The sequence below is a fragment of the Bombina bombina genome, chromosome 6, assembly GCF_027579735.1.
Source record: "Bombina bombina isolate aBomBom1 chromosome 6, aBomBom1.pri, whole genome shotgun sequence".
Classification (NCBI taxonomy): Eukaryota; Metazoa; Chordata; class Amphibia; order Anura; family Bombinatoridae; genus Bombina; species Bombina bombina.
This window is the reverse complement of record NC_069504.1, coordinates 470792666-470814047: the sequence shown is the minus strand read 5'-3', so window position 1 is coordinate 470814047 and position 21382 is coordinate 470792666. Positions and strand designations below refer to the sequence as shown.

At 40.3% G+C, this 21382-nt stretch overlaps 1 protein-coding gene across 1 annotated transcript in view; it reads left to right on the top strand.

The window, feature by feature from the left end:
* SCAPER (S-phase cyclin A associated protein in the ER) overlaps positions 1 to 21382 on the top strand; it is a 907354-nt gene that overhangs the window by 48726 nt on the left and 837246 nt on the right. Inside the window, exon 2 of the mRNA XM_053719295.1 lies at positions 4816 to 4933. Coding sequence (XP_053575270.1) covers positions 4816 to 4933 — 118 coding nt within the window. The remainder of the gene's footprint in view (positions 1 to 4815; positions 4934 to 21382) is intronic.

Below are 21382 nucleotides of genomic sequence, written 5' to 3'. Positions count from 1 at the left end.
CCCAGTTCCAACTGTGGAACAAGGTCTGGGGTTTTACTCAAACCTGTTTGTAGTTCCCAAAAAAAAAATTAACTTTCAGACCAATTCTGGATTTAAAAATACTAAACAAATTCCTCAGAGTTCCATCATTCAAAATGGAAACTATTCGGACGATCTTACAACAATCCAGGAAGGTCAATATATGACTACCGTGGACTTAAAGGATGCGTACCTGCATATTCCTATCCACAAAGATCACCATCAGTTCCTAAGGTTCGCCTTTCTGGACAAACATTACCAGTTCGTGGCTCTTCCATTCGGTTTAGCCACTGCTCCCAGAATTTTCACAACGGTACTAGGGTCCCTTCTAGCGGTTCCTAAGGCCGAGGGGCATTGCTGTAGCACCTTACCTAGACGACATTCTAATCCAAGCGTCGTCCCTTTCCAAAGCAAGGGCTCATACAGACATTGTTTTAGCCTTTCTAAGATCTCACGGGTGGAAGGTGAACATAGAAAAAAGTTCCCTGTCCCCGTCCACAAGGGTTCCCTTTCTGGAACAATAATAGATTCTGTGGAAATGAAGATTTTTCTGACAGAGGTCAGAAAGTTAAAACTTCTAAAAGCTTGTCGAGTTCTTCATTCTATTCCTCAGCCTTCCATAGCTCAGTGCATGGAAGTTATAGGACTAATGGTTGCAGCAATGGACGTGGTTCCTTTTGCTCTAATTAATTTAAGACCATTGCAGCTGTGCATGCTCAAACAGTGGAATGGGGATTATGCAGACTTGTCTCCCCAAGTTCAAGTAGACCCAGGTAACCAGAGACTCACTCCTCTGGTGGTTGACCTCAAGATCACCTGTCTCAGGGAATGAGTTTCCGCAGACCAGAGTGGGTCATTGTCACGACCGACGCCAGCCCTCTTGGGCTGGGGCGCAGTCTGGGACTCTCTGAAATCTCAGGGTCTATGGTCTCTGAAAGAGTCTCTTCTTCCGATAAACATTTTGGAACTGAGAGCGATATTCAATGCGCTCCGGGCTTGGCCTCAACTAGCGAAGGACAGATTCATAAGATTTCAGTCGGACAACATGACGACTGTAGCGTACATCAATCATCAGGGGGGAACAAAGAGTTCCTTGGCGATGAGAGAGGTATCCAAGATCATCAAATGGGCGGAGGATCACTCCTGCCATCTATCTGCAATCCACATCCCAGGAGTAGACAACTGGGAGGCGGATTATTTGATTCGTCAGACTTTCCATCCGGGGGAGTGGGAACTCCACCCGGAAGTCTTTGCCAGTTAACTCAAACTATGGGGCATTCCAGACATGGATCTGATGGCGTCCCGTCAGAACTCCAAGGTTCCTCGCTACGGGTCCAGATCCAGGGATCCCAAGGCGACACTAGTGGATGCATTGGTGACGCCTTGGTCGTTCAACCTAGCTTATGTGTTTCCACGTTCCCTCTCCTTCCCAGGCTTGTAGCCAGGATCAAACAGGAGAAGGCCTCAGTGATTCTGATAGCTCCTGCGTGGCCACGGCAGGACTTGGTATGCAGACCTGGTGAATATGTCATCGGTTCCACCATGGAAGCTACCTTTGAGGGCAGGATCTTCTAGTACAAAGGTCCATTCAAACATCCAAATCTAGTCTCTCTGCAATGACTGCTTGGAATTGAACGCTTGATTCTATCTAAGCGTGGGTTTTCAGATTCGGTTAATAGATACTCTGGTTCAAGCCAGAAAACGGTGACTAGGAAATTTACCTAAGATATGGCAAAAAATATATCTGTTGGTGCGAATCCCAGGGCTTCTCTTGGAATAAAATTAAAATTCCTAGGATACTTTCCTTTCTCCAAGAGGGTTTGGATAAAGGTTTGTCAGCTAGTTCCTTAAAGGACAGATATCTGCTCTGTCTGTTTTGTTGCACAAAACGACTGGCAGTCGTGCCAGATGTACAGGCGTTTGTACAGGCGTTAGTCAGAATCAAGCCTGTCTACAAACCTATGACTCCTCCATGGAGTCTAAATTTAGTTCTTTCAGTTCTTCAAGGGGTTCCGTTTTTAACCCTTACATTCCATAGATATTAAGTTACTTTCTTGGAAAGTTCTGTTTTTGGCTTGCTCTTTCTTCTGACTAGAAGAGTTTCTGAATTGTCTGCTTTGCAGTGTACTTCACCCTATCTGGTGTTCCATACAGAATAAAGGTAGTTTTACGTACCAAGCCTGGTTTTCTTCCAAAGGTGGTTGCAACAGGAATATTAACCAGGAAATAGTTGTTCCTTCTCTGTGTCCGAATCCAGTTTCAAAGAAGGAACGTTTGTTACACAACCTAGATGTGGGTCCGTGCTTTAAAATTCTATTTAGAGGCAACAAAGGATTTCAGACAGACATCATCCTTGTTTTGTCGTTTATTCTGGTAAGAGGAGAGGGCAGAAAGCTACTGCTACCTCTCTTTCCTTTTGGCTGAAAGCATCATCCGATTGGCTTATGAGACTGCCGGACGGCAGCCTCCTGAACGAATTACAGCTCACTCTACTAGAGCTGTGGCTTCCACATGGGCCTTCAAGAACGAGGCTTCTGTTGATCAGATATGTAAGGCAGCGACTTGGTCTTCCCTGCACACTTTTACCAAATTTTTACAAATTCGATACTTATGCTTCTTCGGAGGCTGTTTTGGGAGAAAGGTTTTCGCAAGCCCGTGGTGCCTTCCGTTTAGGTTACCTGACTTGTTCCCTCCCTTCATCGTTGTCCTAAAGCTTTGGTATTGGTTCCCACAAGTAAGGATGAAAGCCGTGGAGCGCGGACACACCAATGTAGGAGAAAACAGAATTCTATGCTTACATGATAAATTTCTTTCTCCTACGGTTGTGTCCGGTCCACGGCCCGCCCTGGCTTTTTGTCAGGTTTAAATTTTTATCTCTGTACACTACAGTCACACGCGGCACCCTATGGTTTCTCCTTTTTTCTCCTAACCGTCGGTCGAATGACTGGGGGGCGGAGCCAGAGGAGGGGCTTATATGGACAGCTTTTGCTGTGTGCCTCTTTGCCCATTTCCTGTTAGGGAGAGAATATTCCCACAAGTAAGGATGAAGCCGTGGACCGGACACACGTAGGAGAAAGAACTTCTATCAGGTAAGCTATAATTCTGTTTTTTTTTCAGAATTAGGTTTTTTTTTTTATATTTTTGGGGTGTTGGTTGGGTGGTGGGTTTTACCTATTGGGGGACTTTTTATATTTTTTTACAGATAAAAGAGCTGTTCCTACAAAAGGCCCTTTTAAGTAGTTTATTGCTAGGCTAGAGGGTATTTTTATTTTGGGGGGGGGGCTTTTTATTTTTTTAGGGCTATTAGATTAGGTTTAATTGTTTTTTATTTTTGATAATATCTTTTATTAATTTTTTGTAATCTTAGTGTTTTTATTTTTCGCAATTTTAGTGTTTATTTTTTTTGTAATGTTAGATTTTTTTTATTTTTTTTCGTAGGATTAGTTTTTTTAAATTTGTAATTTAGTATTTTTAAGTTTGTTTGTTTTTTTATTTTTTATTTTATTAGAATAGTAAGGTTAGGTTTATTTTTATTTCACAGGTAAGTTTTTATTTATTTTAAAATATAGTTATATTGTAATTTTAATTTAAAGTTATGGGGTGTTAGGTTTAGGGGTTAATAGTTTAATGTAGTGTTTTGCGATGTGGGGGGCGGAGGTTTAGGTGTTAATAGGTTTATTTAGTGGCTGCGATGTGGGAGGCTGGAGGTTTAGGGGTTAATAGGTTTATTTAGTGGCAGCAATGTCGGGGGCGCAGGGTTTAGGGGTTAATATTTTCTAATAATGTTGTGATTTGTGTGGGTGGGATATTAGGGGTTAATACATTTATTTAAAAGTTGTGATGTGGTGGGCGGCAGATTAGGGGTTAATAAGTTATAAATAGTGTTTGTGATGCGGGAGGGTGGCGGTTTAGGGGTTAATAGGTAGTTTATGGGTGTTAGTGTACGTTGTAAAATTTTAGTTATGAGTTTTGTGAAACATTTTTGTTTTGCTAAATCCATAACTATGGTCTCAGATGGCGGTATGGATCGTGTCGGTATAGGCTGTAACGGAAGCATTTTAGCCTGAACGCACAACCTGTAATACCGGCGCTATGAAAATCCCACAATCAAACCTCATTTTTTTGAGTGCGGAATAGACGTTGCGGTACAGGCTAAAATGCTTGCTGGATAGCTTTACCGACACGACTCGTAATATGCGTTCCTGGTCATTCCAGCGTAATTGCCAATTTTTCATCGTTAAATGGACATTAACCCAAAAAATTTCTTTCATGATCCAGACAGAGAATACAATTTTAAACAACATTCCAATTTACTTCTATTATCTAATTTGCTTCATTCTTTAGATATCCTTTGTTAAAGAATTAGCAATGCACATGGTTGAGCCAATCACATAAGAAAAATATGTGCAGCCAACAATCAGAAGCTACTGAGCCTATCTAGATATGCTTTTCAGGACAGATTATCAAGAGAATGAAGCAAATTAGATAATAGAAGTAAATTAGAAAGTTGTTAAAAATGGTATTCTCTATCTGAATCATTAAAGAAAAAATTTGGGTTTAATGTCCCTTTAAAAGCCGTAACGCAAAACTCTTAATCTAGGTGATTGATAATAGAAGAAAATTAGAGAGTTGCTTAAAATTGCATGGTCTATCTGAATGTGGACATTTAATAAGAATCATGGTCTCCATTTTATTAGCATATTCATTTGTTTTTATTTTTAGCGTTTGTTAATAGTTTGATAATAAATTGTGTTTCTGACACCGTAATTAAATAAACTTATACAAATATTTTTACAGGCATCTTTTCAGAGATCTAACAGCCATGACAAGGTGCGAAAGATTGTTGCAGAAGAAGGACGTACTGCTAGAAATCTTATTGCTTGGAGTGTTCCATTAGAAAGCAAAGAGGAGGATGGTAAATAAAGTATTTATATTGTGAATGTTGTATTTATATTTCCAAAATGCTGCCAGGAGATATACAGGGCCATCTTTTACTAAATAATTGGCACTAGAGTGTAATTGTCCATTGAGTTGGGGATATTATATTATATATATATATATACAAGTATTTCTCCTACATTGGTGTGTCCGTTCCACGGCTTCATCCTTACTTGTGGGAATATTCTCTTCCCTAACAGGAAATGGCAAAGAGGCACACAGCAAAAGCTGTCCATATAGCCCCTCCTCTGGCTCCGCCCCCAGTCATTCTCTTTGCCTGCTCTGAACAAGTAGCATCTCCACGGGGATAGTAAAGAGTATGTGGTGTTAGTTGTAGTTTTATTTCTTCTATCAAGAGTTTGTTATTTTAAAATAGTGCCGTTTGTACTATTTACTCTACAACAGAAAGTGATTAAGAGTTCTGTTAAAAGAGGAGTATGATTTTAGCACCAGTAACTAAAATCCATTGCTGTTACCCCCAACAGAGAACTTCAGTTGGGGGTAACAGTTTGCAGACTTATCTGCTTCAGGTATGACCAGTCTCCTTTCTAACAACACATAGTAATGCTAGAAGACTGTCAGTTTTTCCCTCATGGGACCGGTAAGCCATTTTCTTAGACTCAACAGATTAAAGGCTTATATATGGGCTCTATACTGGTTGACACTATTGTGGGCTAAATCGATTTGCTTATATCATATTTTATGACATTTGGAGTGTTTTTATGAAGTTAGAAACACTTTTGGGAACGTTTTAATTATGCCTGGCATTGGTTTAGACACCTAATCTAGTCAGAAAGGCCCCTTCACTCTGGTATGCAGAGGGTGGAGGCCTCATTTTTGCGCCTCAGTTGCGCAGTTACTTCCAAAGGCAGTGCATGCAGCTTCATGTGAGAGGGTCCTGTGGCTGAGAAACAGACTCCGGAAGGCTTATTTCTGTGGTGAATAACCCCTAAGGAAGGTAAAAGCTGCAGCAAAGTCTGTGGCAGGGACTGTAGTGTGTTTAAACCGGTTAAATTGAACAATTAGCTCCGGTTTGCTATTTAAGGGTCTAGACACTTCATATTTGGTGTGCAATACTTTCAAAGCATTAAGACACTGGGGTGTAAATTTTATAAAGATCGGATATTTCCTTCATAGTTTTTTGAACATTCAGAAATAAAGTGTGTTCTTTTTATTATTTAAAGAGACAGTAACGGTTTTGTATAAAATCGTTTTTATTGCATTAATAGCCTGCCTAAATCTGCCTAACATGTCTGTACCTTCAGATAGCATATGTTCTGTGTGTATGGAGGCCAAGGTGGTTCCCCCTTTAAATGTATGTGCAAATTGTGCCATGGTGTCCAAACAAAGTAAGGACAGTACTGTCACATTTAATAAGGTTGCCCAAGATGATTCTTCAAATGAAGGTAGTGGGGATAGTTCATCATCCTCTCCTTCTGTGTCAACACCAGTTTTGCCCGCGCAGGCGATACCTAGTACATCTAGCGCGCCAATGCTTGTTACTATGCAGCAATTAACAGCAGTAATGGATAATTCTATAGCAAATCTTTTATCCAAACTGCCAGCATTTCCCAGAAAGCGTGATTGCTCAGTTTTAAATACAGAGGATGAGCAAGCAGGCGCTGACGATAATTTATCTGTTATACCCTCACATCAATCTGAATTGGCAGTGAAGGAGGGTCTGTCCGAGGGAGAAATTTCTGATTCAGGAAAAATTTCTCAGCAGGCAGAACCTGATATCGTGGCATTTAAATTTAAGCTAGAACATCTCCGCGCCCTGCTTAAGGAGGTGCTAGCTACTCTTGATGATTGTGATTCTTTGGTAATTCCAGAGAAGTTGTGCAAAATGGACAAATTCTTAGAGATCCCAGTGCACGCTGATGCTTTTCCGATACCCAAGAGGGTAGCGGACATAGTGAATAAGGAGTGGGAAGCCAGGTATACCTTTTGTTCCTCCTCCTATATTTAAGAAAATGTTCCCCATTGTTGACCCCAGAAGGGACGCATGGCAAACGGTCCCTAAGGTAGAGGGGGCAGTTTCAACGTTAGCAAAGCGCACAACTATTCCTATGAGGACAGTTGCGCTTTCAAAGATCCTATGGATAAAAAATTGGAAGGATTGCTTAAAAAGATTTTGTTCAGCAGGTTTCCTTCTTCAACCAATTTCGTGCATTATTCCAGTCACCTCGGCGGCGTCTTTTTGGTTCGAGGAACTAGAAAGTTCGCTCCAAAAGGAGACTCCATTTGAAGAAGTCATGGACAGAATTCACGCACTAAAGTTGGCTAATTCCTTTATTTTGGATGCCGCTTTTCAATTAGCAAAGTTAGCGGCAAAAAACTCTTGCAATAGTGGCGCGCAGGGCGCTTTGGCTAAAATCTTGGTCGGCGGATGTGTCGTCCAAAACAAAATTACTTAATATTCCTTTCAAAGGTAAGACCCTTTTCGGGCCAGAATTGAAGGAGATTATTTCTGACATCACTGGGGGAAAGGGCCATGCCCTCCCACAGGATAGGCCTTTCAAGGCTAAGAACAAGTCTAATTTTCGTTCCTTTCGCAATTTCAGGAACGGACCGGCTTCTAACTCTGCAGCCTCTAGACAAGAGGGTAACACTTCCCAGCCTAAACCAGCATGGAAACCATTGCAAGGCTGGAACAAGGGTAAACAGGCCAAGAAGCCTGCTGCTGCTACCAAGACAGCATGAAAGGGTAGCCCCCAATCCGGGACCGGATCTAGTAGGGCGGCAGACTTTCTTCTTTGCTCAGGCTTGGGCAAGAGATGTTCCGGATCCCTGGGCACTAGAAATTGTCTCTCAGGGGTATCTTCTAGAGTTCAAGGAACTCCCTCCAAGGGGAAGGTTCCACATGTCTCGCTTATCTTCAGACCAGATAAAGAGACAGGCATTTTACATTGCGTAGGAGACCTATTAAAGATGGGAGTGATACACCCAGTTCCAACAGCGGAACAAGGTCTGGGGTTTTACTCAAACCTGTTTGTAGTTCCCAAAAAAGAGGGAACTTTCAGACCAATTCTGGATTTAAAAATACTAAACAAATTCCTCAGAGTTCCATCATTCAAAATGGAAACTATTCGGACGATCTTACCAACAATCCAGGAGGGTCAATATATGACTACCGTGGACTTAAAGGATGCGTACTTGCATATTCCTATCTACAAAGATCACCATCTGTTCCTAAGGTTCGCCTTTCTGGACAAACATTACCAGTTTGTGGCTCTTCCATTCGGTTTAGCCACTGCTCCCAGAATTTTCACAAAGGTACTAGGGTCCCTTCTAGCGGTTCTAAGGCTGAGGGGCATTGCTGTAGCACCTTACCTAGACGACATTCTAATCCAAGCGTCGTCCCTTTCCAAAGCAAGGGCTCATACAGACATTGTTTTAGCCTTTCTAAGATCTCACGGGTGGAAGGTGAACATAGAAAAAGTTCCCTGTCCCCGTCCACAAGGGTTCCCTTTCTGGGAACAATAATAGATTCTGTGGAAATGAAGATTTTTCTGACAGAGGTCAGAAAGTTAAAACTTCTAAAAGCTTGTCGAGTTCTTCATTCTATTCTTCAGCCTTCCATAGCTCAGTGCATGGAAGTTATAGGACTAATGGTTGCAGCAATGGACGTGGTTCCTTTTGCTCAAATTCATTTAAGACCATTGCAGCTGTGCATGCTCAAACAGTGGAATGGGGATTATGCAGACTTGTCTCCCCAAATTCAAGTAGACCAGGTAACCAGAGACTCACTCCTCTGGTGGTTGACTCAAGATCACCTGTCTCAGGGAATGAGTTTCCGCAGACCAGAGTGGGTCATTGTCACGACCGACGCCAGCCTCTTGGGCTGGGGCGCGGTCTGGGACTCTCTGAAAGCTCAGGGTCTATGGTCTCGGGAAGAGTCTCTTCTCCGATAAACATTTTGGAACTGAGAGTGATATTCAAGGCGCTCCGGGCTTGGCCTCAACAAGCGAAGGCCAGGTTTATAAGATTTCAGTAGTACAACATGACGACTGTAGCGTACATCAATCATCAGGGGGGAACAAAGAGTTCCTTGGCGATGAGAGAGGTATCCAAGATCATCAAATGGGCGGAGGATCACTCCTGCCATCTATCTGCAATTCACATCCCAGGAGTAGACAACTGGGAGGCGGATTATCTGAGTCGTCAGACTTTCCATCCGGGGGAGTGGGAACTTCACTCGGAGGTCTTTGCCCAGTTAACCCAACTATGGGGCACTCCATATATGGATCTGATGGCGTCCCGTCAGAACTCCAAGGTTCGTCACTACGGGTCCAGATCCAGGGATCCCAAGGCGACACTAGTGGATACATTGGTGGCGCTCTGGTCGTTCAATCTGGCTTATGTGTTTCCACCGTTCCCTCTCCTTCCCAGGCTTGTAGCCAGGATCAAGCAGGAGAAGGCCTTGGTGATTCTAATAGCTCCTGCATGGCCACTCAGGACTTGGTATGCAGACCTGGTGAATATGTCATCGGTTGGCCATGGAAGCTACCTTTGAGGCAGGATCTTCTAGTACAAGGTCCATTCAAACATCCAAATCTAGTCTCTCTGCAACTGACTGCTTGGAAATTGGACGCTTGATTCTATCTAAGAGTGGGTTTTCAGATTCGGTTATAGATACTCTGGTTCAAGCCAGAAAACCGGTGACTAGGAAAATTTACCATAAGATATGGCAAAAATATATCTGTTGGTGCGAATCCAAGGGATTCTCTTGGAATAAAATTAAAATTCCTAGGATACTTTCCTTTCTCCAAGAGGGTTTGGATAAAGGTTTGTCAGCTAGTTCCTTAAAAGGACAGATATCTGCTCTGTCTGTTTTGTTGCACAAACGACTGGCAGCCGTGCCAGATGTACAGGCGTTTGTACAGGCGTTAGTCAGAATCAAGCCTGTCTACAGACCTATGACTCCTCCATGGAAACTTAGTTCTTTCAGTTCTTCAAGGGGTTCCGTTTGAACCCTTACATTCCATAGATATTAAGTTACTATCTTGGAAAGTTCTGTTTTTGGTTGCTATTTCTTCTGCTAGAAGAGTTTCTGAATTGTCTGCTTTGCAGTGTACTTCACCCTATCTGGTGTTCCATACAGATAAGGTAGTTTTACGTACCAAGCCTGGTTTTCTTCCAAAGGTGGTTTGCAACAGGAATATTAACCAGGAAATAGTTGTTCCTTCTCTGTGTCCGAATCCAGTTTCAAAGAAGGAACGTTTGTTACACAACCTAGATGTGGTCCGTGCTTTAAAATTCTATTTAGAGGCAACAAAGGATTTCAGACAGACATCATCCTTGTTTGTCGTTTATTCTGGTAAGCGGAGAGGGCAGAAAGCTACTGCTACCTCTCTTTCCTTTTGGCTGAAAAGCATCATCCGATTGGCTTATGAGACTGCCGGACGGCAGCCTCCTGAACGAATTACAGCTCACTCTACTAGGGCTGTGGCTTCCACATGGGCCTTCAAGAACGAGGCTTCTGTTGATCAGATCTGTAAGGCAGCGACTTGGTCTTCCCTGCACACTTTTGCCAAATTTTACAAATTCGATACTTATGCTTCTTCGGAGGCTGTTTTTGGGAGAAAGGTTTTGCAAGCCGTGGTGCCTTCCGTTTAGGTTACCTGACTTGTTCCCTCCCTTCATCCGTGTCCTAAAGCTTTGGTATTGGTTCCCACAAGTAAGGATGAAGCCGTGGACCGGACACACCAATGTAGGAGAAAACAGAATTTATGCTTACCTGATAAATTTCTTTCTCCTACGTGTGTGTCCGGTCCACGGCCCGCCCTGGCTTTTTGTCAGGTTTAAAATTTTTATCTCTATACACTACAGTCACCACGGCACCCTATGGTTTCTCCTTTTTTCTCCTTTTTCTCCTAACCGTCGGTCGAATGACTGGGGGGCGGAGCCAGAGGAGGGGCTATATGGACAGCTTTTGCTGTGTGCCTCTTTGCCATTTCCTGTTAGGGAAGAGAATATTCCCACAAGTAAGGATGAAGCCGTGGACCGGACACCGTAGGAGAAAGAAATTTATCAGGTAAGCATAAATTCTGTTTTTCAGTTGCTTTTCATGATATTTGGTTTTCTAGCTGTATTCAATTTCTTGTAGTTTTGTGTAAATATATATTGATTGGAGAAGGATAACAAGCTTTCAAATTTTTGGGAGAGTTCTATAGAAATAGCTTCAGTTTTCTCTTTGCAACATTCAATCAGCTGATTCAAGTGAGCTTGGAGTGGAACACACAGAGTTTCAGCCAGCCAATTAAAATGTAAAAAGTTAAGGACTTGGTAATTCACATGTGTGAGCATGAGCAAGGGCATAATGTAACGCAACAAATAGAAGAACAACCGTAGTATCTACCTTTTAACGGCAATATAATGTGAGGGTTGGCACCACAAAAATGCTTAGGTTTGTTTAAAGAAGATGAAAAACTGTTTAGCTTGGTGCATCACAAACTGGAAAAGGAGAAAGAAAAGAATTATGAGGATAGGTGCACATTAACCTGAAAATCCCACAACTTGGCACTGAGGTATCTGGTAATCACCAGAAAACTGCAGACATGGCAAATGTTGTTGCTCTAGCTCCCCTTTTTCAGTCACTGCTGTGTATCTGGGCATTTGTAGGCTACTTTTGTTTGCACTATGGTGTTTATAGTTAATATATTTTAATATGTAATAATAATAGGATTTTTAGGGTCTCATATTTATTTTCCATTTTCTTTAAAGGGACATTACATGAATATTTAAATTATAGAAGTGAAATATTGATAGAATACACAATTTTAAAGTTACATTTAAAATATTTCGTTATTTTTCTTTTAACAGACTGAACTATAATATTTAGACAGGTGCAACGTTTATATTATGTGTAGTTTTGTTATATTGATTTTGTTTCAAGCAGAAATATAAACTATCGTTTGTAATACTTAAAATCAGTTTGTTGTGTGGAATAAGAATGCTATAAAAAAGGTGTGTGTGATTCTTTATCATTGTACATAAATTGTGACATACAAATCTAAATTTGCACAATTTTTTAAAAACTATTTTGTTTAGAAAACAAATCTTTAATTACAAATACAGTTCTCTTTTTTTTGGAAGTACACTTTTCTTTTTGGAAATACAATTTTTTTTTTTTTTTTTGGAAGTACAACTTTTTTTTTGGAATTACACTTTTTTCATGTGTCAAAACACTGTCAGTTTGACTGGATACTAGCGACTGCTTTGCTTTTAAATACATGTGGAAAATTAGCTGACAACCCCAGCAAATCATGATCTCATTTAAAGTTTATTATGTAACATACAACATGGCTTAACATGTCAAGTGATTTTCATTTGCATCATACAACACTATACAGAGATATACTGATTTTGATGTTTTAGTTGCCATTTTCATAGCCGCAGGAAAACTCACCGTATCATGTGGTCTTCTTGCAGAAAATGTTTTTTGTTGTCATTTACCATACAGCATGCTTTAACATGTCTAAAGTGCTTATTCTGCCTTGTTTTATACAATACTGTACTAAGGAATATTGATTTTGTCAGCCATTTCTCCACGTTTAATTAAAAGCAAAACTACTGAAATTACTGTTGTGACATTACAAGTCCTTTAGCAATATGGATTCTGGAAAATAGCATTTATTTTTCACAGTGTTTTGAAAAAAAAAAAAAGAACTGAATTTGTAATTAACCCCTTCACCCAATAAGACGTATATATAAGTCTTGCGGTACTTTGGCTATCGTACCACAAGACGTATATATACGTCTTAGCTTCAGGAAGCTCCAGCAGTCTCGGCTTTCTTTCATGTAATTGGCAAGTGTACATGAGCTAGTGACATATGGGATATACAATCCTACCAGGAGGGGCAAAGTTTCCCAAACCTCAAAATGCCTATAAATACACCCCTCACCACACCCACAATTCACTTTGGAGGTGGTGAAGTAAGTTTGTGCTAAGATTTCTACGTTGATATGCGCTTGTCAGCATTGTTGAAGCCCGATTCCTCTCAGAGTACAGCGAATGTCAGAGGGACGTAAAGGGAGTATCACTTATTGAATACGATGATTTCCCTAACGGGGGGTCTTTTTCATAAGTTCTCTGTTATCGGTCGTAGAGATTCATCTCCTACCTCCCTTTTCAGATCGACGATATACTCTCAATTTACCATTACCTCTACTAATAACTGTTTTAGTACTGGTTTGGCTATCTGCTATATGTGGATGGGTGTCTTTTGGTAAGTATGTTTTTTTATTACTTAAGACACCTCAGCTATGGTTTGGTACTTTATGCATTTATATAAAGTTCTAAATATATGTATTGTACTTATATTTGCCATAAGTCAGGTTCATGTATTTCCTTCTGCAGACTGTCAGTTTCATATTTGGGGAATATAAACATCTTTTAAAAATGAAATTTATTTCTTACCTGGGGTTTAGTCTTTTTTTCAATTGACTACTTCTTACAAATTGCGGGCGGTATTAGGCCCGCGGGTGCAACAAATGCTAAACTTTATTGCGTCATTTTTGGCGCGAATTTTTTTTGACGCGAAAGAGTACGTCTATGACGCAAGTTCGTCATTTCCGGCGTCATACTTGACGCCGAGACCTTTCACACGGTTGCGTCATTAGTGACGCGAGTGTGTCATTTCTGGTTATTTTTTGGCGCCAAAAAAGTTTAGTTACGTTGTGCGTCATACTTGGCGCCAAACTTTTTCATTATTTCAATACCCCATTGATGTTTGCCTCTTGATTTTTTCTCTATCAGAGGGCTATGCTATTTGCATTTTTTCCCCATTCCTGAAACTGTCATATAAGGAAATAGATAATTTTGCTTTATATGTTGTTTTTTCTCTTACATTTTGCAAGATGTCTCACTTTGATCCTGCCTCAGAAGCTTCTGCTGGAACATTACTGCCTGACATCAGTTCTACCAAAGCTAAGTGCATTAGTTGTAAAATTGTAGAAATTATATCGCCGAATGTCATTTGTAATAGTTGTTTTGATAAACTTTTACATGCAGATAATGTGTCCATCAGTAATAGTACATTGCCAGTTGCAGTTCCTTCAACTTCTAATGTGCATAATATACCTGTAAATTTGAAAGAATTTATTTCTGATTCTATTCTGAAGGCTTTGTCTGCATTTCCACCTTCAAATAAATGTAATAGGTCTTTTTAAAACTTCTCATTTAGTTGATAAAATTTCAAATGACCAACAATATGATAATTTATCCTCTTCTGATAAGGATCTATCTGATTCAGAAGATCCTCCTCAGGCATTGACACAGACAAGTCTACTTTATTTATTTAAAATTGAGTATATGCGTTCTTTATTAAATGAAGTGTTAATTACTTTGGATATTGAGGTAACCAGTCCTATTGACGTTCAGTCTAATAAACGTTTAAATGCTGTTTTTAAACCTCCTGTGGTTTTTCCAGGTTTTTTTTCCTATTCCTGAGGCTATTTCTGATATGATTTCTAAGGAATGGAATAAGCCAGGTACTTCTTTTATTCCTTCTTCAAGGTTTAAAAATTGTATCCTTTGCCAGCAAAATCTATACAGTTTTGTGAAAAGATCCCCAAAGTTGATGGGGCTATTTCTACTCTTGCTAAACGTACCACTATTCCTATGGAAGATAGTACTTCCTTTAAGGATCCTTTAGATAGGAAACTTGAATCTTATCTAAGGAAGGCCTATTTATATTCAGGTCATCTTCTCAAACCTGCAATTTCTTTGGCTGATGTTGCGGCTGCATCAACTTTCTGGTTGGAGAATTTAGCGCAACAAGAATTGGTTTCTGACATATCTAGCATTATTCGCTTACTGCAACATGCTAATCATTTTATTTGTGATGTTAGATCCATATATTTAGCTATATTAGCTAGAAGAGCTTTGTGGCTTAAATCTTGGAATGCTGATATGACATCTAAATCTAGATTAATATCTCTTTCTTTCCAAGGTAATAATTTATTTGGTTCTCAGTTGGATTCTATTATTTCAACTGTTACTGGGAGAAAGGGAGTTTTTTCTGCCTCAGGATAAAAAACCTAAGGGTAACTCTAAGGCTTCTAACCGTTTTCGTTCCTTTCGTCAGAATAAGGAACAAAAACTCAATCCTCCCCCCAAGGAATCTGCCTCCAATTGGAAGCCTTCCTCAAATTGGAATAAATCCAAGCCTTTTAGGAAACCAAAGTCAGCCCCTAAGTCTGCATGAAGGTGCGGTCCTCATTCCAGCTCAGCTGGTAGGGGGCAGATTAAGGTTTTTCAAGGATATTTGGATAAATTCTGTTCAAAATCAATGGATTCAGAGCATTGTCTCTCAAGGGTATCGAATAGGATTCAGAGTAAGACTTCCTGTGAGAAGATTTTTTCTCTCACGTATCCCAGTAAATCCAGTAAAAGCTCAGGCTTTCCTGAAGTGTGTTTCAGACCTGGAGTCTTCAGGGGTAATCATGCCAGTTCCTCTTCTGGAACAAGGTTTGGGGTTTTATTCAAATCTATTCACTGTCCCAAAGAAGGAAAATTTATACAGACCAGTTCTGGATCTGAAAATTTAGAATCGTTATGTAAGAGTACCAGCTTTCAAGATGGTTACTATAAGGACTATTCTGCCTTTTGTTTAGCGAGGACATTATATGTCCACAATAGACTTTCAGGATGCATACCTTCATATTCCGATTCATCCAGAACATTATCAGTTTCTGAGATTCTCTTCTAGACAAGCATTACCAATTTGTTGCTCTTCCATTTGGCCTAGCAACCGCTCCAAGAATCTTTTCAAAGGTTCTGGGTGTCCTACTCTCTGTAATCAGAGAACAGGGTATTGCGGTGTTTCCTTATTTGGACGTTATCTTGGTACTAGCTCAGTCTTTACGTACTGCAGAATCTCACACGAATCAACTAGTGTTGTTTCTTCAGAAACATGGTTGGAGGATCAATTTACCAAAATGTTTCTTGATTCCTCAGATCACCTTTTTAGGCTTCCAGATAGATTCAGTGTCCATGACTCTGCTAACAGACAAGAGACGTTTAAAATTGGTTGCAGCCTGTCGGCACCTTCAGTCTCAGTCATTCCCTTCAATGGCTATGTGCATGGAAGTTTTAGGTCTCATGACTGCAGCATCGGACGCGATCCCCTTTGCTCGTTTTCTCATGAGACCTCTTCAGCTTTGTATGCTGAATCAGTGGTGCAGGGATTATACAAATATATCACAATTAATATCCTTAAATCCCAATATACGACACTCTCTGACATGGTGGATAGATCACCATCGTTTAGTTCAAGGGGCTTCTTTTGTTCGGCCAACCTGGACTGTGATCACAACAGATGCGAGTCTTTCAGGTTGGGGAGCTGTTTGAGGATCTCTGACAGCACAAGGGGTTTGGAAATTTCAAGAGGCGAGATTTCCAATAAATATTTTAGAACTCTGTGCAATTCTCAGAGCTCTTCAGTTTTGGCCTCTGTTAAAGAGAGAACCGTTCATTTGTTTTCAGACAGACATTATCACAACAGTGACATATGTCAATCATCGGGGTGGGACTCACAGTCCCCAAGCTATGAAAGAAGTATCTCAAATACTTGTTTGGGCGGAATCCAGCTCCTGTCTAATCTCTGCGGTGCATATCCCAGGTGTAGACAGTTGGGAAGCGGATTATCTCAGCCGCCAGACTTTACATCCAGGGGAGTGGTCTCTTCATCCAGATGTTTTTTCTCAGATTTTTCAGATGTAGGGTCTTCCAGAGATAGATCTCATGGCCTCTCATCTAAACAAGAAACTTCCCAGATACCTATAAAGGTCCAGGGATGTTCAGGCGGAAGCAGTGGATGCGCTGATACTTCCTTGGTATTATCATCCTGCTTACATCTTCCCGCCTCTAGTTCTCCTTCCAATAGTGATTTCCAAAATCATCATGGAACAATCATTTGTGTTGCTGGTAGCGCCAGCATGGCCACTCAGGTTTTGGTATGCGGATCTGATTCGGATGTCCAGTTGCCCACCTTGGCCACTTTCGTTACGGCCAGACCTACTATCTCAAGGTCCGTTTTTCCATCAGGATCTCAAATTATTAAATTTGAAGGTATGGAAATTGAACACTTAGTACTAAGTCATATAGGTTTCTCTGACTCAGTGATTGATACTATGTTACAAGCTCGTAAATCAGTCTCTTGGAAGATTTATTATAGAGTTGGAAGACTTACATTTCATGGTGTTCTTCTCATAAATTCTCATGGCATTCTTTTAGAATTCCTAGAATTTTACAGTTTTTTTAGGATGGTTTGGATAAGGGTTTGTCTGCAAGTTCCTTGAAAGGACAAATCTCTGCTCTTTCTGTTTTATTTCACAGAAAGATTGCTATACTTCCTGATATACACTGTTTTGTACAGGTTTTAGTTCGTATTAAGCCTGTCATTAAATCAATTTCTCCTCCTTGGAGTCTTAATTTGGTTCTGAAGGCTTTACAGGCTCCTCCATTTGAGCCTATGCATTCTTTGGACATTAAACTACTTTCTTGGAAAGTGTTGTTCCTTTTGGCTATCTCTTCTGCTAGAAGAGTTTCTGAGCTATCTGCTCTTTCTTGTGAATCTCCTTTCTGATTTTTCATCAGGATAAGGCGGTTTTGCGGACTTCATTTGAATTTTTACCTAAGGTTGTGAATTCTAACAACATTAGTAGAGAAATTGTTGTCCCTTCCTTGTGTCCTAATCCTAAGAATCCTTTGGAAAGATCCTTACATTCTTTGGATGTGGTGAGAGCTTTGAAATATTATGTTGAAGCTACTAAAGATTTCAGGAAGACTTCTAGTCTATTTATTATATTTTCTGGTCCTAGGAAAGGTCAGAAGGCCCCTTCTATTTCCTTGGCCTCTTGGTTAAAGCTTTTTGATTCATCAAGCTTATTTGGAGTCGGGTCAAGCCCCGCCTCAGAGAATTATAGCTCATTCGACTAGATCAGTCCCCACTTCGTGGGCTTTTAAGAATGAAGCTTCAGTTGATCAGATTTGCAAAGCAGCAACTTGGTCCTCTTTGCTTACATTTACTAAATTCTACCGTTTTTATGTATTTGCTTCCTCGGAAGCAGTTTTTGGTAGAAAAGTTCTTCAGGCAGCTGTTTCAGTTTGATTCTTCTGCTTTTGATTTAAGTTTTTTTCTTTCAAAAATGAAAATAAACTTTTTTTTTTTTTTTTTTTGGGTTGTGGATTAATTTTTTCAGCGGTATATGGCTGTTTTTATTTTATTCCCTCCCTCTCTAGTGACTCTTGAGTGGATAACTCCACATCTTGGGTATTGATATTCCATATGTCACTAGCTCATGGACTCTTGCCAATTACATGAAAGAAAACATAATTTATGTAAGAACTTACCTGATAAATTCATTTCTTTCATATTGGCAAGAGTCCATGAGGCCCACCCTTTTTATGGTGGTTATGATTTTTTGTATAAAGCACAATTATTTCCAAATTTCCTTTGTTGATGCTTTCTACTCCTTTATCACCCCACTGCTTGGCTATTCGTTAAACTGAATTGTGGGTGTGGTGAGGGGTGTATTTATAGGCATTTTGAGGTTTGGGAAACTTTGCCCCTCCTGGTAGGATTGTATATCCCATATGTCACTAGCTCATGGACTCTTGCCAATATGAAAGAAATGAATTTATCAGGTAAGTTCTTACATAAATTATGTTGTTAAATTTAATTAGAGAGCTGGAGTTCCTGAAGCTCCATGCATCTGCCGGATATGGAACTGGTACTGCGATCGGCGATCTGGTTCCATATGAGGGTAGATACATGATTGTTACAGACAGTGACACTGTGTGTGTCACCGTCTGTAATGATCTTTGGGTGGCGGGTGGATAAATAAATAACAGGACAGGGAGTGATGGGGCAGCTACACTGCAGAAAAGGGTTTTGAGGTGCCCTAACTAATGTTTAAGGGGGGGAGGTGGACACTACCCTACAGAAAATAAAATAAATGTAAAAAACAAATAAAAAATGTTTAAAAAAAAATGGTTTATAGGTACTGGCAGACAGATGGTGGCCAATAGTTACAGGGGGGAGGCTTAGAGAGCTGTTGGGGGGGGGGGGGTCAGGGAGGTAAGGGGGATCCTACACTGCAGAAAACATGAAAAAAAAAAATATTTTATTTTAAAGAAAACAACAACCTTATATTTTCATACTGGCAGACTGTCTGTCAGTACCTAAGATGGGGGTGACCAGTGGGGGGTGGAGGAGGAAAGAGAGCTGTTTGGGAAGGATCAGGTCGGTATCAGGGGTTGGGAAGTGTCAGGTGGGAGGTTAATCTCTACACTAAAGAAATTAACTTTTTAAGCACCTAATTAACCCCATTCACTGCCAGGAATAATAGAAGCGTGGTGCGCAGCTGCAATTAGCAGCCTTCTAATTACCAAAAAGCAATTGCAAAGCTATTTATGTCTGCTATTTCTGAACAAAGGGGTTCCCAGAGAAACTTTTACAACCATTTGTGCCATGATGCACAATCAGTATGTAAATAATTTCAGTGAGAAACCTAAAGTTTGTAAAAAAGTTAACAATTTTTTTTATTTGATCGCATTTGGAGGTGAAATTGTGGCATGAAATATACCAAAATGGGCCTAGATCAATAAACCAGTCTCTATTAATGTTAATTTGTCTGAAAAAGAATGGTTTATTTTAAAGATTATACAGTTTTGTTAATAACATTGTTACAGGTTTAATAATTAAATTTTCTGAAAAAATATGGAATAATTATAAGGTTGTGGTCTGTCCTTAACTTTGTGGATGTATTAAAGGGACACAGGTCATATTTTTCTTTGTTGTATGTAAAAGACTGGATTTTAAAATGTATTACATTTTTTTTGAATGGATGTAACTTTTAAAAATCCAGTTGTGTGCACACATGTATTTTTATGTGTGTCGGAATATATATATATCATTCACAGTACCGGAGTTTTTTTGTCACTACAGTAAATTTTTCTAAGTATAAGATTTAAAGTTCCTTTATGTTAACTGGGTTTACTGTCTGATGTTTTTTCATGAGTGTGTTTTGTTATTTTGTTAATTTCTCTTTCACATTACTCCTTTTCTACATGGAGCAAACTGGAACAGTCCCTTATAACCTATTAGAAGGCTGGTCTGATTTCTTGCCAGTTACATTAATATGTGTACTTTTAAAATTTTTCTCTGGTATGTCCCCGATCGCAATTATGCATTCCTTGCATGGATATTATTCCTTCTTCCAGACAGGTTCCGTCTGACAGTTCCCAAGGGCAGTGTCCCCCTCCCATAACAACTATTCTTAGGGAGGACTGCTTGATTTTCCTCTGGTTTAAATTTTTTGCATTCTATTTCTGAGGTTTTGGTTTCCATGCCTCCTCCAGGCAATCATAGACGCAGAGGGTCATACTTTTATGGGGCTTGGTTCTTTAGGTACCATTTACAGAAGTTAATAACCTGTATACCCATTTAAGGACTAGCATTGAGCTTTCTTGTCAGAGGGTGAGATCTTGTCTGGTAGTTGGGGTCCTTCTGTGAATATGCAATCAGAAAATGCATCTTTTATTTTCAGAATGGAACATTTACTCTCCCTACTGTATGTAAACTTATTGATCTTAGGAGTTCTGGAAACTGAATCTATGGAAGAGAAGTCAGTGAAACAAATTGATTTGTTATTTAAACCTTCTACTTGTCACACTTGGTGCAGAGGCAGATTTGGTTACATGCTCTAGTCTATTCACTGGGGCTAATGTAGCCTTCTTACTTTTAGGCATAATGACAGATTAGGAATACAAGAGCTGGTATCACAGCACAGGAACTTGGTTTCAGGCAAGCAAGAGGTTAACACAGGTCTTGGCAGTTCAGGCAAGCAAGAGGTTAACACAGGTCTTGGCAGTTCAGGCAAGCAAGAGGTTAACACAGGTCTTGGCAATTCAGGCAAGTAAGAGGGTAACACAGGTCTTGGCAATTCAGGCAAGCAAGTTGTTAACACAGGTCTTGGCAGTTCAGGCAAGCAAGAGGTTAACACAGGTCTTGGCAGTTCAGGCAAGCAAGAGGGTAACACAAGTCCTGGCAGTTCAAGCAAGCAAGAGGTTAACACAGGTCTTGGCAATTCAGGCAAGCAAGAGGTTAACACAGGTCTTGGCAATTCAGGCAAGCAAGTTGTTAACACAGGTATTGGCAGTTCAGGCAAGCAAGAGGGTAACACAGGTCCTGGCAGTTCAAGCAAGCAAGAGGTTAACACAGGTCTTGGCAATTCAGGCAAGCACGAGGTTAACACAGGTCTTGGCAGTTCAGGCAAGCAAGATGTTACACACAGACCTTGGCAGTTCAGGCAGGCAAAGGTTAAGCACAGGCCTTGGCAATCCAGGCAGGCAGAGGTTAAGCACAGACCTTGGCAAGCCAGGCAGGCAGAGGTTAAGCACAGGCCTTGGCAATCC